Source organism: Pelobates fuscus, chromosome 9 (genome assembly GCF_036172605.1).
Source record: "Pelobates fuscus isolate aPelFus1 chromosome 9, aPelFus1.pri, whole genome shotgun sequence".
NCBI classification, from domain to species: domain Eukaryota; kingdom Metazoa; phylum Chordata; class Amphibia; order Anura; family Pelobatidae; genus Pelobates; species Pelobates fuscus.
The window spans coordinates 70,712,808-70,726,681 of record NC_086325.1 but is presented as its reverse complement, the minus strand read 5'-3'; the positions used below and the strand labels follow the sequence as shown (position 1 = coordinate 70,726,681).

General features: G+C 37.3%; 1 protein-coding gene across 1 annotated transcript; it reads left to right on the top strand.

Annotated features, from left to right (window-relative positions):
* Positions 1 to 11,116: 11,116 nt before the first annotated feature.
* Positions 11,117 to 13,279, top strand: LOC134573767 (L-threonyl-[L-threonyl-carrier protein] 4-chlorinase-like). Its single transcript, XM_063433545.1, has 6 exons — positions 11,117 to 11,246; positions 11,748 to 11,964; positions 12,069 to 12,160; positions 12,437 to 12,576; positions 12,829 to 12,933; positions 13,166 to 13,279. Exons 1-6 carry the CDS (start codon positions 11,117 to 11,119, stop codon positions 13,271 to 13,273), a joined length of 792 nt encoding a protein of 263 aa, XP_063289615.1. The 3' UTR covers positions 13,274 to 13,279.
* Positions 13,280 to 13,874: the final 595 nt, after the last annotated feature.

Sequence of the window (13,874 nt, the reverse complement as noted above, 5' to 3'; positions counted from 1 at the left end):
TAAGCTACATCTGCAGTGAGCACAGTGCTGTCTCAATTTATACAGCGGGAGATTGCAGCTCACGCCCAGGTCCTCTATTGCTTCCTCAGCTTGCGGAATTTCCAGCCTGTCTTTCCTGGTACAGGTTAATCAAGCTCATATCCTCCCTGTGTCGTACTGAATTCATTACTGAATAATAATAGAAGTTTGCTTGCGCCCTTTTCAAGTATTTTTTTATTTATTTATTTCAGAAATAACTTAGGATGGGGGAATTGGGGGTACAGACCTCTATTCAGAGAGGAAGTATTGGTGGCTGGCTGAGCATGATGTGAGCTGTATTGTAGTTTAGTGCACCTGTAGTGTATCACTCAAATTATATCTGTCACGTATTACTCATTTAGTGGGGGGAGGAGCAGTTACTACCGGAGACCCAGGTATCTGTCACCTCCTTTCACATCCTGGTAACCCTGTAGTATTTTTGTTGCATGACTGGATAGACCCCCAGAGCAATGTTTCTACAAAGTGTGTGAATTACAGTATTTTATTTTTAGTCAATTTGTGTAAATACATTTTTTATCACTCTTGATAGAGAGATATGGTTTCTTTATGAGGGTATCGAAATATTCTTAAAGGAACACTTTAATGTTATGAATGCATTACTAACACTAACATGTTCCACTGCCCCCCACGCTCCTTCCAGTGTTGTAAAGGGTTAAATAACCCCTTATTCGATTACAGCATCATGGTCCCTAGGCGCTGGGTCACTCTTTGCGTCCTCCGACGTCAGCTAATAGAGTGTAACTTTAGTCGAAGTGTGGCAAGCACCGCACCCACATTATGCCGTCCCCATACTAAAACATTGGCAGAGAATTAAGCAGTGAGACTACAGCGGCATGATCTATACACAAAATCTGTTTCATTAAACTAAAGTTGTTTTAGTGACTATAGTGTCCCTTTAATAGTCATATGCTTGCTTTCCTTCAACCACTGTATTATTATTATTATTATTATGATATATATATAGAGCGCCGTCAAATTCCGCAGGGCTTTACAATGGTTGGACGAACAAACATGTAGTTGTAACCAGACAAGTTGGACACACAGGAACAGAGGGGTTGAGGGCCCTGCTCAATGAGCTTACATGCTAGAGGGAGTGGGGTAAAATGACACAAAAGGTAAGGATAGTATTAGACTAGTGACAGTTGCAGAAGAGGAATCAGTTGGGAGCTATTAAGAGTTTAATTGATACGCTTTTATGAAGAAGTGGGTTTTTAATGATTTTTTGAAGGAGTGGAGACTGGGTATTAGATCAAGTGTTTCTATGGAACCATTAGCATTAGTGTAGAATTTATCTATCTAAACTAAACTATCTATCTATCTATCTATCTATCTATCTATCTATCTATCTATATATCTATCTATCTATCTCTATTTCTGTATCTATCTATCTCTATTTCTGTATCTATCTCTATCTCTGTATCTATCTATCTCTATCTCTGTATCTATCTCTGTATCTATCTATCTATCTATCTATCTATCTATTTATATCTCTATCTCTGTATCTATCTATCTATCTATCTATCTATCTTTCTATCTATCTATCTATCTATCTATCCATCTATCTATCATTTATCTATCTCTATTTCTGTATCTATCTTTATCTCAGTATCTATCTATCTCTATCTCTGTATCTATCTCTGTATCTATCTATCTATCTATCTATCTATCTATCTATCTATTTATATCTCTATCTCTGTATCTATCTATCTATCTATCTATCTATCTATCTATCTATCTCTCTCTCTCTGTATATATATATATATATATATATATATATATATATATATATATATATATATATATCAATCTATCTATCTATCTATCTATTTATATATCTATCTCTGTATCTATCTATCTATCTATCTATCTATCTATCTATCTATCTATGTATCCATCTATCTATGTATCTATGTATCTATCTATCTATCTATCTATCTATCTATTTCTATCTATCTATCTATTTCTATCTACCTGTCTATCTATCTGTGCACGTGGTTAAGTGGTGATACTGTACAGTTATATCTTTGTATACATTTTTGAATCAATATTTTTTTCTCAGAGGGTTCTAATTTGCATGGGTCTATTTTTTGTTTGCTTTGACATTGCTAATTTCCTCTTAACGTGATGGCATTTCTAATCACATTGTACACAGAATGTAAAAATGTAAAGTTAAAATATTAGCTTCAGATTTCGCATAATAAAATGACACAATGGGTCTGTACTGTCATTAGCAACAATGACTCAGTAAAGACCAGATGAAGTCACCATAAAGAGATTACAACATCACAAAGATAAGGTGTGCTGGATATTTCTGTCTCATAGTATATTCTCACTTCCTTCCCCTGCAGGCTTACTTAGGCTTCAATTTAATTCCAACTACTAAATTCTGAAATTCTAGGAGCTGAACCCGAGAAATTCTTTGAAAGCACATTTATTGCTCTGCAGGTGGGGGATCAAATTAAAATTAACAGAGGAGACCCATTGTACTCCCAATCCCCACCCATGAGCACGTGGAGGCTCTAATTTTTATTACCCAGAGGGGACCCTTTGTCCCCACAAGACCCCAATCATTGGTGGCAGGTGAGGGCACTAATTGTAATAACCAGGGGGGAATCTAATTTTAAAAACCCAGAGAGGAGGCAGGGCGGTTATCCCCCTTTAAAAAACTAATTTTTTATATATTATATCATATATTTTTATATAGTAAATAACAATTAAACCCACTAAGGAGTATGTAGTCTTCAGTGGGTGCAGACCACATTATACTCTCCCTTACGGTCCCAGCCCTTAGTAAATGAGCCAGTAAATGAGAGTTTACCATGGCAATGCTCTCACTTATTAACTGAGTGATGAGCATAAAAGAGTTTACATTGGTCTGCATCAGCCAAAGGTGGCATACCATACGCTCCCCATATGAACCACCAGGGATTCTATGGGAGCAAAAGTTAGATCATCAGGGATCATAGTTCTGCTAGACCATCAGTGATTATAGCCCCTATCCTGCCAAAAAGTAAACCGGAGAAAGGGCAAAAAAATAAAAAAAAAAGTATTTTATTAAATAACTACAAATAAAAGAGTGGGGAGACATCATCAAACCTCCTTCCACAGCCAACCCACACACTTCACAGAAACGTACACATCACACTCCTATCAAATTCAGCCAACCCAAAGTACATCCCACTCAGAGAGCTACACTTGGCATGCACACACAAAAAGAAACACTCAGCCAACTCCACACTTGCCATACTTACACACAACATTTAAGCTGAGGAGGAGCACCCAGAACTGGGTCCCTGTGGTTTCTAGATATGTGCCTGCTTCCAGACCATCTCAATCACTACCATTCTTCACCAGGTTAAGGGAAACAGATCTCTTTATTACACTCGCTAACAAAAATGGGACAATATATTTGTATCACAGCACATTGTTCAGTTTCCTCCATAACTCTGTGTAAACATCATGCATGTTAGCACACAGCTCAATCAAATACTACACATAATTTCAGTTTCCCACAAGTGGTTGCTAAGTGCCCTTGTAAATTCCCATTGTAAAACTTTTGTGCATTTCATGCTTGAGAACCATATGGGTTTGTCATTCTGGCAGTGTATTATTTTTCTTGATACTTCTGAAAGAATAGAAGATATCAAGAAAGAAACAATTCACTGTAATTTCATTTATCAAATAGCTGTTAAGGAAGTCACAGTAAAAAATCAGTTCGCAGCTGTTTAATGATCACTCTAAGCACCATCACAACTGCTCTCTGATCCTACTCTCAGCTCTGCGCCAATCAGCATCTCCCTAGAGAGATACATTAAATCTCTGAAAAGGCAGCATTTACATAGCAGGGACAGGATATAGACACCAGAACCACAACATTAAGCTGTAGTGATTCTGGCTATAGTGTCCCTTTAAACTGACACTATTAAATATTTGCACTATTGACTAATAACCAACTACGGGGATTAATATTGCCGTGAAAAAAAAGTTGTGTTTGGCCAAAATAAACTGACCTTAATAGCATTCCTTAAAAAGACTGATTGTCGAGCTCTATGTAAGGACGTGAAGAAAGCCAACAATTGAATGATAGTTCCTATAAACCTGTCATGAGTACAGCAGTATTTTTGGAACAAAAAGAGAAACATTGATGTTTGGGAAGGATTATGGTTAAGTGTGGGTGGTGTTTCAGGGGGATTTGTATCATTAATTCCGATCTAGTGCAGACAAATAGTGAATTGTAACCCTTTCATCACCAGATATAAGTCACACACACTCCTGGAGTAGGGTGCGTTCGTGACAAATTGGTGTGTAGAAAAGTGACGTTGTTTTGCTCTTGTGACTGATACTAATTGAGTTGCCTTTATACTGTGTGAATAATAGTCCGTGGGGGAAATCCTTATGAGCAAACTGGCACATGGTAAATGTAGAGATAGCTGTACATTTCCTAGATTGTCTCTTCTTGTTAAAAGCAGAAAACAAGGAGTAAAACTATAGTGATTGAAACCGGGAAGTGCCTGGTGCTAAAAACCTGTGCTAGAAACCAGGACGTGCCCTCTAGTGCCTGTCTAGTACACAGCCACTCGAGGAGGACTTAACCCTTCAAGGTAAATATTGCAGTTTATGAAAACTGCAATAATTACAGTTGCAGGGTTAAGGGTAGTGGGAGTTGGCACCCAAACCACTCCAATGGGCAGAAGTGGTCTCGGTGCCTGGAGTGTCCCTTTAATGAATAACTGACACCCTAAAATTATACTTTCTTACTTAACAGGAACTTGAGTGACAGTCACATGGAAGAAGTAAAATATGGCAAAAATAGCCAAGCTGTGAAATAATCAATTTTGTATTTTTTTCCAATTTGGCTATTTTATACTAACATAAGCGACCCTTTTAATTCGTGGAGATTCCTATTTTTTCCTGCTAAGACTAAATTATATATATTGAGATCTGAAAAGCTTTTTACTTTTGTCTGGTTGATATTCTTTTGCTACCCTTATATACGGTGAAGAACCAGCATTTTCTAAATATTTAGTTAAATGGTTAGAGGGACACAACCACCTTAGCGTCTTATGTGCCAAATATATGCTATATTTTATTGTGCCCTTGTGGCTTATAACTGCAGTGATTTGCATAAATCATTCCAGCTACCAAAGTGTCACCTCTAACACATATAAAATGATGAATCTCGCCTCTCTCAGAAATAGCCTGAGCTGCAGGACATACACATGCACAGTCCTAAGCTAAATTCCGCGTTGTGAACAGCTCAAAACTATGAAAAAGGCTAAATAAACTGATAACATTTAAATAAACGGATAGCAGCTGTTATAATCTTACTGAGCAGTTTCACTCGTTGGACTTGATGAGTGGAACTGTAGCTGAGTTAGCTAGTTAGCTACGTAGGATAGACTTGTTAAGGGGCCAAGGAGAAATGTGTGAGGGGTCTAGAGAGAGATGTGTGAGGGGTCTAGAGAGAGATGTGTGAGGGGATAAGAAAATATACTTGTTAGGAGGCTTAAGAGAGACTCTAACGGAGATGCGTATGAGCAAAAAAAAGTTTGGTTTCCACCCATTCATTATTTAATTTTGATTCGCCTGAAATTTGGAGATTATAGATTTGGAAAAAAAATTAGGAAGCAAACAAAAATTCAAGTGCCGTTATTCCAATTATTCTGATGGATACAGATATGGGTGCTGTTTAGCAGATAGCTCCCTAATTTTGAACCCTTTAAAAATGGTGACAATAGGGAGAGCTATTTAGTAAATACAGCTGAACGATCAAAATTTAAAAGGGATTTTTAAAACAAATTTGATATTTTGGCTGCTTAGTAGATTACTCCATAACCTGCTATTCTTACGTGTGATTGCAGCTCCCAAATATAATAATTATTATTAAGCAGAGAGAATGTATCAGGTTGCTAATGGAATTGGGGGGTAAACCTAGTAATGAATATGAAAATGAAAACAAGGGGAGGATCGGAGGTAGAGACTGTTTTCCAGAGCTTGGAAGAGCTATTATTTGGCGAAACGCATGTCGGGACAGATTGAGCAGTGGTTGGCAGTGAGACTAGGGATGATGCTGCAGCTATATTCTAAGATTTAGACAAGCCACCAAACTGTGATTTTAGCATAAGATCTTTACTCCTATCTATTTTTCTTTCTTTCTTTTTTATTTTTTGCTGAGGGTGAGTGTGAAAGGGCTTTGGTTAACTTTATGTGACATGTGTCTGGGAGGCTTGGAGGCTTAGATTTTTTTAAGGCTTGTTAGTGCATAGATATTATCTGTCTTACAGTCCTTTCCCTGTTTATACCTTCGCAAGATTTACCCTCTGTCTGCGATCTTGCAGTCAATACTTATATCTCCCTCCCCCCCCCCCCCCCCTCACACCCATTTTCAGCAATTTCCACTTTTTGGTTACCTTTCTTATTGTTAGCATCATTTATTATCTTTAGCATTTAGGGCTCGTTATATTTATTTGCAACTAATTTTAAACCCACATGTGTGTTTTTTGGTTTTTTTTATATTATACTTATTGAAGTTTATTTTTTAATCATTTACTTATGGGTTGCTCCTCCATTTCTACAGGTCAGGCTTGTGAGGTTTGAAACAGTCTCTACCTCCGATCCTCCCCTTGTTTTCATTTTCCTACCCCTAATTTAATATCCTTAAATGTGGCGATGCAACCTAAGGGTACCAAATTAGGGACCTGTTGTGTTTAGTCGGTAGCTCTCTAATTTGGTATTCTAAATATGGCTGTCCCATGTAAGGGTGCTATCTACTAAACAACTGAAATACAAACATTAAGGGAAAAAAAACTCTTTTCTTCATTTTGATTGTTCAACTGCTTAATATATAAGTCCCTAATATGCTATCCTTATGAAAATGAATTTGGAAATTTGGACGCTTCCAAATTGCCGAATTTGATTGAATTCAGACAAAACTTGGCAATTTGCACATGTCTTGACTTGAATGGGAGGTGGATGACATGTAAAGGCGGAGGGAGACATTTAAGGCATCGGAAAAGGCAGATGCATTAACACTGTTGTAACCAATTTATATGCATGTGTGTGTGTTACCCATTTATTTTTAAATAATGATTTGTCACTCCCAGCTGACTCAGGGGTGGAGGTAGAGAAGTAGGAGTTATGAGTGGAAGAGTGCATTGTGGGTGCATTTTGGAATCTAATTTCTCTCCAGGAAAATCATGAGAAATTGACTAATGAAAAAGTTATCTAGGTTATTCATAGGAAAGTATGATCAATAATACAAAGTAAATAACATATTATGCAACGAATGTTCTGCTAAACATACAGTATCACTTATCAAAATATATTACAGTATATAGTAGAATGATAATGATACTGGATAATGAATATATTTTGAGTTGGTGATTGTCTATTATTAGTAATAAGCAGTTATCTCTTGGAGGTAACGACAGCAATAAAACGGATAATGACGTATACTTTATTGTCTTTGAGTCATAGTAGGTATTTATACGCCTCGTCTCAAAAAATATTTTTACTGTATCTAAAAAGATAACAAATTATATTTTCTTTTTTACATATTTATTTTTTTATAAATATATTTCCTTATGCATCATTTATTTTGTGCCTTTGACATACTGTAATGCAATTTCCTCATAGCTCATTCCTCACTGTTTACATAGGGTGGAATTACTAAAGCAAGTGACGTATTAGGACTTTCATGTTAACATGAAATGTGCACAACTGTCATTGTGAAGGTGTAAAAAGTCGCGAATTTCGGAAGTGCCCAACCGAATTGCCGAAGTCCTGAATTTCGGAAGTCCGAACGGAAGTACCGAAGTGCCACATTGCCGAAGTCCCGAATTGCCGAAGTCTGATGCAATTGGCGAAGACTGATGCAAAAACAAGACAAATAAATATTAAGCCTTGAATTCCCCTAATTTGCTGCAAAACCTCAATATCATTAGGTAGTGGCTGTGATTTGTCCGCCAATTCTGGCTCTCTTGCTGTGTCAAGTGGGTGCATTCCTCATATTCTTTAAACCTGCCATGAAAAGTTACGAATAAAACTATCTGACAAGCTAATATTTTGTGCTTAATATTTAACCTTTAAGTCCTTTATGCTAAATATTTTAACCTTCAGAAAACGTTTGTTCATGTTTTATTCCATGTTGCATTGCAGTGGTGGCTCTAGACGTGGGGATGCCTTAGGCGAAACTCATAAATGAGGCCCCCACTAACACCATTATTGAAAAAAAATAGCAGTTGACTTGTGTGTGTATTAAGAGCTGTAGATATATTGAAGGGGGAGCTTGCAGCACTGGATATAGAGAGCTAGTCTCTGTATACATAGTTGCATTGTCTACCTGTGTGTGCCTGAGAGTGTGTGTCTGGCAGTGAGTATCCTTGTATCTGTATGTATGTTTCTCTGAGCATGTGTATGTTTGTGTATTGTCTTTGGCCTTAGGCACTGAGTTTATGCGAAGCTATGTTTTATGGCAGTGTGTATAATGATTGCCTTCAGAGGGTGACATGGTGAGTAAATGGGTAACTGTGGCAGGGTGAGTGTAAAAGAGCAGGAGGGTGCCAGAGTGTATGGAGGGGAGTGCCAGAGTGTTGAGGGTTGACCAGGGGTGTGTTTACCGCGAGGCAAACAAGGCATTTGCCTTGGGCGGCACATTCTGGGAGGCGGCAAAGAAAGCCCCCCCCCCCCATCGCCCTGGCAAATGCCTTGCCAGCCTCCTGTCCTGGGGGCCCCAGGAGCTTGCCGGGTGGCCACCACAGGGTCCCCCAGGCTGGCAGCGGCGGAACTTTCCGGCGGGCGGCGAGGGAGCACTGATCCTCCTGTTCAGCTCCCTTGCACGCACCGCAGTGATGTAATTCCGGCCCCAGCATCACTACGCGGTGTGCAAGGGAGCTGAACAGGAGGATCAGTGCTCCCTCGCCGACTGCAGTCACTGGCCGGCCACCCAGCAGCCCCACTGGACCCCAGGGAAAGTGACAATTCACCCCAGCATTCCCAAAGGTGTTAGTGTGTGTCTTTTAGTGAGTGTGTGTGTGTGTGTCTGTTAGTGAGTGTGTCTGTTAGGGAGTGTGTGTGTCTGGTAGTGAGTGTGTGTGTGTGTGTGTGTGTGTGTGTCTGTTAGTGAGTGTGTCTGTTAGGGAGTGTGTGTGTGTGTGTGTCTGGTAGTGAGTGTGTGTGTCTGTTAGTGAGTGTGTCTGTTAGGGAGTGTGTTACTATGTGTGTGTCTGTTAGTAAGTGTGTCTGTTAGGGAGTGTGTTACTATGTGTGTGTCTGTTAGTGAGTGTGTTTAGTTTAGTTCGGCACTTCCAAAATTTGGGAATTCGGCACTTCGGCAATGTGGCACTTCGGTACTTCAGTTCGGTTTGGACTTCCGAAATTCGGGACTTCTGCAATTCGGCACTTCGGTTTAAAATGTTTCAAAAAAATTCTACCGTTGTATATGACATTTTTTCCCAAAGACGCCAGTAAAGTTCATTCACTATTTCTTGAAACTGCCATAGCCCTATTTGTAAATTTGGTTATTTGCTATAGGCTGAAGTTAAAATAAGAAAGTCAAATGAAAATTATTTGAAGCTATTCAGCACAATAGAGAGTATTTAGTTTGTATTAAATTAATAACATTTACTATCATTTGAACAATAAAAATAAATAAATCAGAATTCATTTGAAATGACACCTATGAAAACTGACCCAAATTAACTCCAACTAGAGTGGAATAGTTCAGGAATTAAAATGTAACATTTATGGAATTTATACCATTGATTTAAAAAAAATGTTAAATAATTATAGCTTATCTTTGACTTTTTCATAAAATGTTCCGTAAATTTATGTTTTAAAATTGATAAAAACTACATAACAATCCAGTTCACACAAGGCAAAGAAACCTTTGATTTCATGTCTCCTGTTCTCTGTATGCTCTCTCTATGCTGACTGCCAGTTGCAAAGGACAGAGTTTATAACAATGATTTTCAGGGAGCTAAGATGGAGGTGCCCAGTCACAGGATAATATTTTTCAAGCTTTACAAATACATATTTGTTAACTATAGCATGGTAATAAAAGTAACCCTTGCTGGCATAACCCAACCCTTAAAAAAAGAGAAAACAAAATTATGAAAAAATGCACCTGCGATCCCACTTTGAGGAGAAGTTCTCTATGCAGAACGATACTCCTACAGTAATTTCACTTCCCCTTACTGCAAGGAGAGGGATAACTCAGAGGATAGGCTTAGATAATGACTTGGGTGCTACAGGGGGGTACTGCATTGTCGTTGGTCGTCTATTGCCAGCATGGTATGCACTTTGACAACAGGTACCTTTAACGCACAAAATTAACATTAGCCAGCCAGGAAATCTCGTTCCAGGTAAGCTATTGACGCTGTGGAGTTACACTTCCAGCAGCAAAATGCTTAACTCAATATGTTGCACATTTAAAATCCAAGCACCATAACCACTTTACAAAATCCCTGCACTGGTGAAGCAGTGACACAATAACAGGCTACATTTGGCTAAACCATTCTGTCTATCTACACGTCTAGTCTAAGAATGTACATACAGATTGCCTTCAATAGATATCCAGGATGGACATTTGTATCCTAGTGATAATATTATTTCCAAACTAAAGTCTGCAGATGTACATTTGTTTCTAAGAACACAAACCTTCTAACGAAACCTTCTAATCAACTTTACCTCTGTTTGTGTGAGTGTGTATGTGTTTGTGTGTGTTTGTATATTTATTTACTTTTTTGCGTGGTTTCATATTGATCCCTTTCTGTGTAGTATTCTTTTTTTCAATCTACATATCAGAATTATTGTGTAGTTAGTAACATCCTACTGGGATTTCCATCAATAGGAAAGTTTGTCATGACAGCATGTTGCAAGAAGGAAATTGGCCAGAAATCAAACGTGTAATTCTGCCTCTTGAACAAACAAACAAAACGACTGAAAAATGTAAAAAAGAAAAAGGGTGGATCTTGCTCTCCAATTTGTATATATAAGGCAGGTATTAACACAAGGCAGGTACACTCCATCCCTGCACTATCCTTGTAATCTTGGTACAGCTGGCAAATATAACTGAACAATGAAGGCTGATGCTAGTCAGATGAAAGCACTGTATGAAGCTAATGGCTATCTGACTGCGATCCATGTACTGGGTGAGAAGGAAATGGAACAGGCCAGCAAAGAGTATGGAAAACTGGAACAAAAGTTTGGTAAGTTCTCATTGATTTTTTTGTTCAGCATGATGGGAGTTGTAGCTCCCATTGCACCTGAAATGCTGTATAATGCATTCTCATCACCCTTACATTACTTGTGTTATAGTAAATAATATATCATACATCAAGCAGAGAGAATGAATGTAAATGTAGTGTCCAATATCATCCAATATCTTGAAATACAAAATATAAAGGACTTACAGGAAAAAAAAATGAAAATTAAAAAATGACATGTTTGGTATAAAAATGTGACAAGCTTATGACTTTAATAGTTGATGTACAAGTAATGTTCTAATAATACTGGGCCGCTATACAGGTAAAGAAACACAACGTGACCCTGGAAGTTACAAATCCAGTGGATTTTAATATAAAGAATTCATAATGTGTGCTAAAAGGTGCTAAATCTCGAAAAACTAATTGTGAAATATATTGTTGTTGTTGTTGTTGTTGTTGATAATCCATGTATAGACATATAATAAACTGTCATTCCTTTTCCAGGCAAGGAGTACACTCAGTACAACCTGCACAACATCCACATGGAGCATGAGTGGGTGATGAATTTGGCTTCCCATCCCAACCTGCTGCAAGCGATCACTGCTGTGCTGGGTCCTAATGTCATTCTGCTGGACTCCAGGTTTATCTGTAAATATCCTTCCTCTGACGTTCCCCACAAAGAAAACATAGCGCCCTATGTGGCCTGGCACCAGGACATCAAGTAAGTAAAAGACAGATAGTATTCATATGAATGTACTAAAATTAGGAAGCCATTTATAGCATGGTGTATAGCATGGCACACCTTGATTTGTTATCTGTCTACAGATATTGGGGGTTTGAAGGAGGTCCAGTGGCTTCAGTGTGGCTGGCATTTGATGACGTGGATGCAGAAAATGGAGTCCTTCAAATAATTCCAGGTACAGTGTTTACTTATTCTATCAAACATGATACATGTATTATTCTGTCTTTCTATATTTCTGTGTTTCTGTATTTCTGTCTGTCTATATATCCATCTATTTAATAGTTGTATTAGACAATACATTGGGATTAAATGAAATTAGAATACAAAATAAAATGCCTTTAAAGAGTTATGGATAAGGAATAAAATATTGTAATAGTATGTGAGCTTTTAAAGAAAAGAACTCCAAATTGCTATTATTTTGTATATGATGATACATTGTATCTTCCCATAGGGAGCCATAAACAAGGTGTTCTAGAGCACAGAATTGCAGAGACCCCAGGGAACATGCTGACAGCCAATCAAGAAATCCCGAAACACCTGGTGAATGCAGAAGATGCGGTGGAATGTCCTCTTAAAGCTGGACAAATGTCGGTAAGTAAATCCACAATAGGAACCTGAACAAATAATGTACAGTTTCTATTTGTAGAATACAAACTACATAAAATATACACAAAAATAATGCCAAGTTTATGTTTAGATAAACAAACCATTGCCTGGACATCATATATAATGTTACATAGAATACTTATATAATAAAATTTACAAGCCAGTAAGTAAATTAGCATATGGGGCTTTGTAATCTGAGCTTTTACTAACACAATCAATATGATTTCATATTTCCAGGTGCATGATGGGTTGACAGTTCATGCCAGTGAACCTAATTTGTCAAACCGGAGAAGATGTGGATTTGTGATTCGCTATGTTCCCACCACTGCTTATCCTGTTAAGGTGAGAATTAAAATAGTAGTCTTCACAGAAGTGGACTAATATACAGTGTAATGTAACGTGTATAATCCCACCAACAACCCTTTACTAAATGCATTATGTGTGAATAAATATTCCGTTATTACCATTACCCTACTATATATATTTCCATCATTTATTCATGTAATTTGATACAAAATGCAATGATTTATGAAAATGAAGCAGTTAATTACATCACATTTTCTTTATATTACAGGACCCTGAACGCCCCAGAACATTCCCAGCAACTGTGCTTGTGGCCGGGACTGATGAGTTTCAGAACTTTCAAAACAACGCTCCCAACTTTTTTACCAAGACTTTTTAAAAAAGATTCAACACTATTTAAATGAATCATCAAGTATTTTAAGCAGCATAAAAGTATATTACTCTGTGCAGTTTGAGTTCTTGTGAAATATACAAATTCTGGCTTCATGTAGTTTAATTTATTATTTTTGCAGCATTTTCAAAGTAGCATTTTGCTAAATATTAAATTATAGTGACCTCAGAAAATACTTTGAATGCATTCATTAAGATAGCAGAGTTGATAAAATATCTTCAGTTTTGCCTAATTGTATATATTTTTAAATATTGGATTTTAAGTCTAAATCCTGAACATTTCAAATTTTATCAAGTCAGTTTAACTAATGTTAAACAATTATAAACCTTTGTATTACCTGTGAAAACTAATTTAATATTTTATACAGACACTAGTATTTAAATTGCCAAATTTTATACATTTTAAGTGGGCTATGTTATATCCCTCGGCTTTTTAGAAGTATATATTTCTGTATAAAAATAACAAAAAATAAAATTAACTGGTAAGACTTTCAACTACCAGTAGCTAATATGTATGACCCATAGGACATTTCGTATGTAAATTAATTAATTGTTAACCAGGGTTTGATTAACCCGTTAAGATTAGGGTT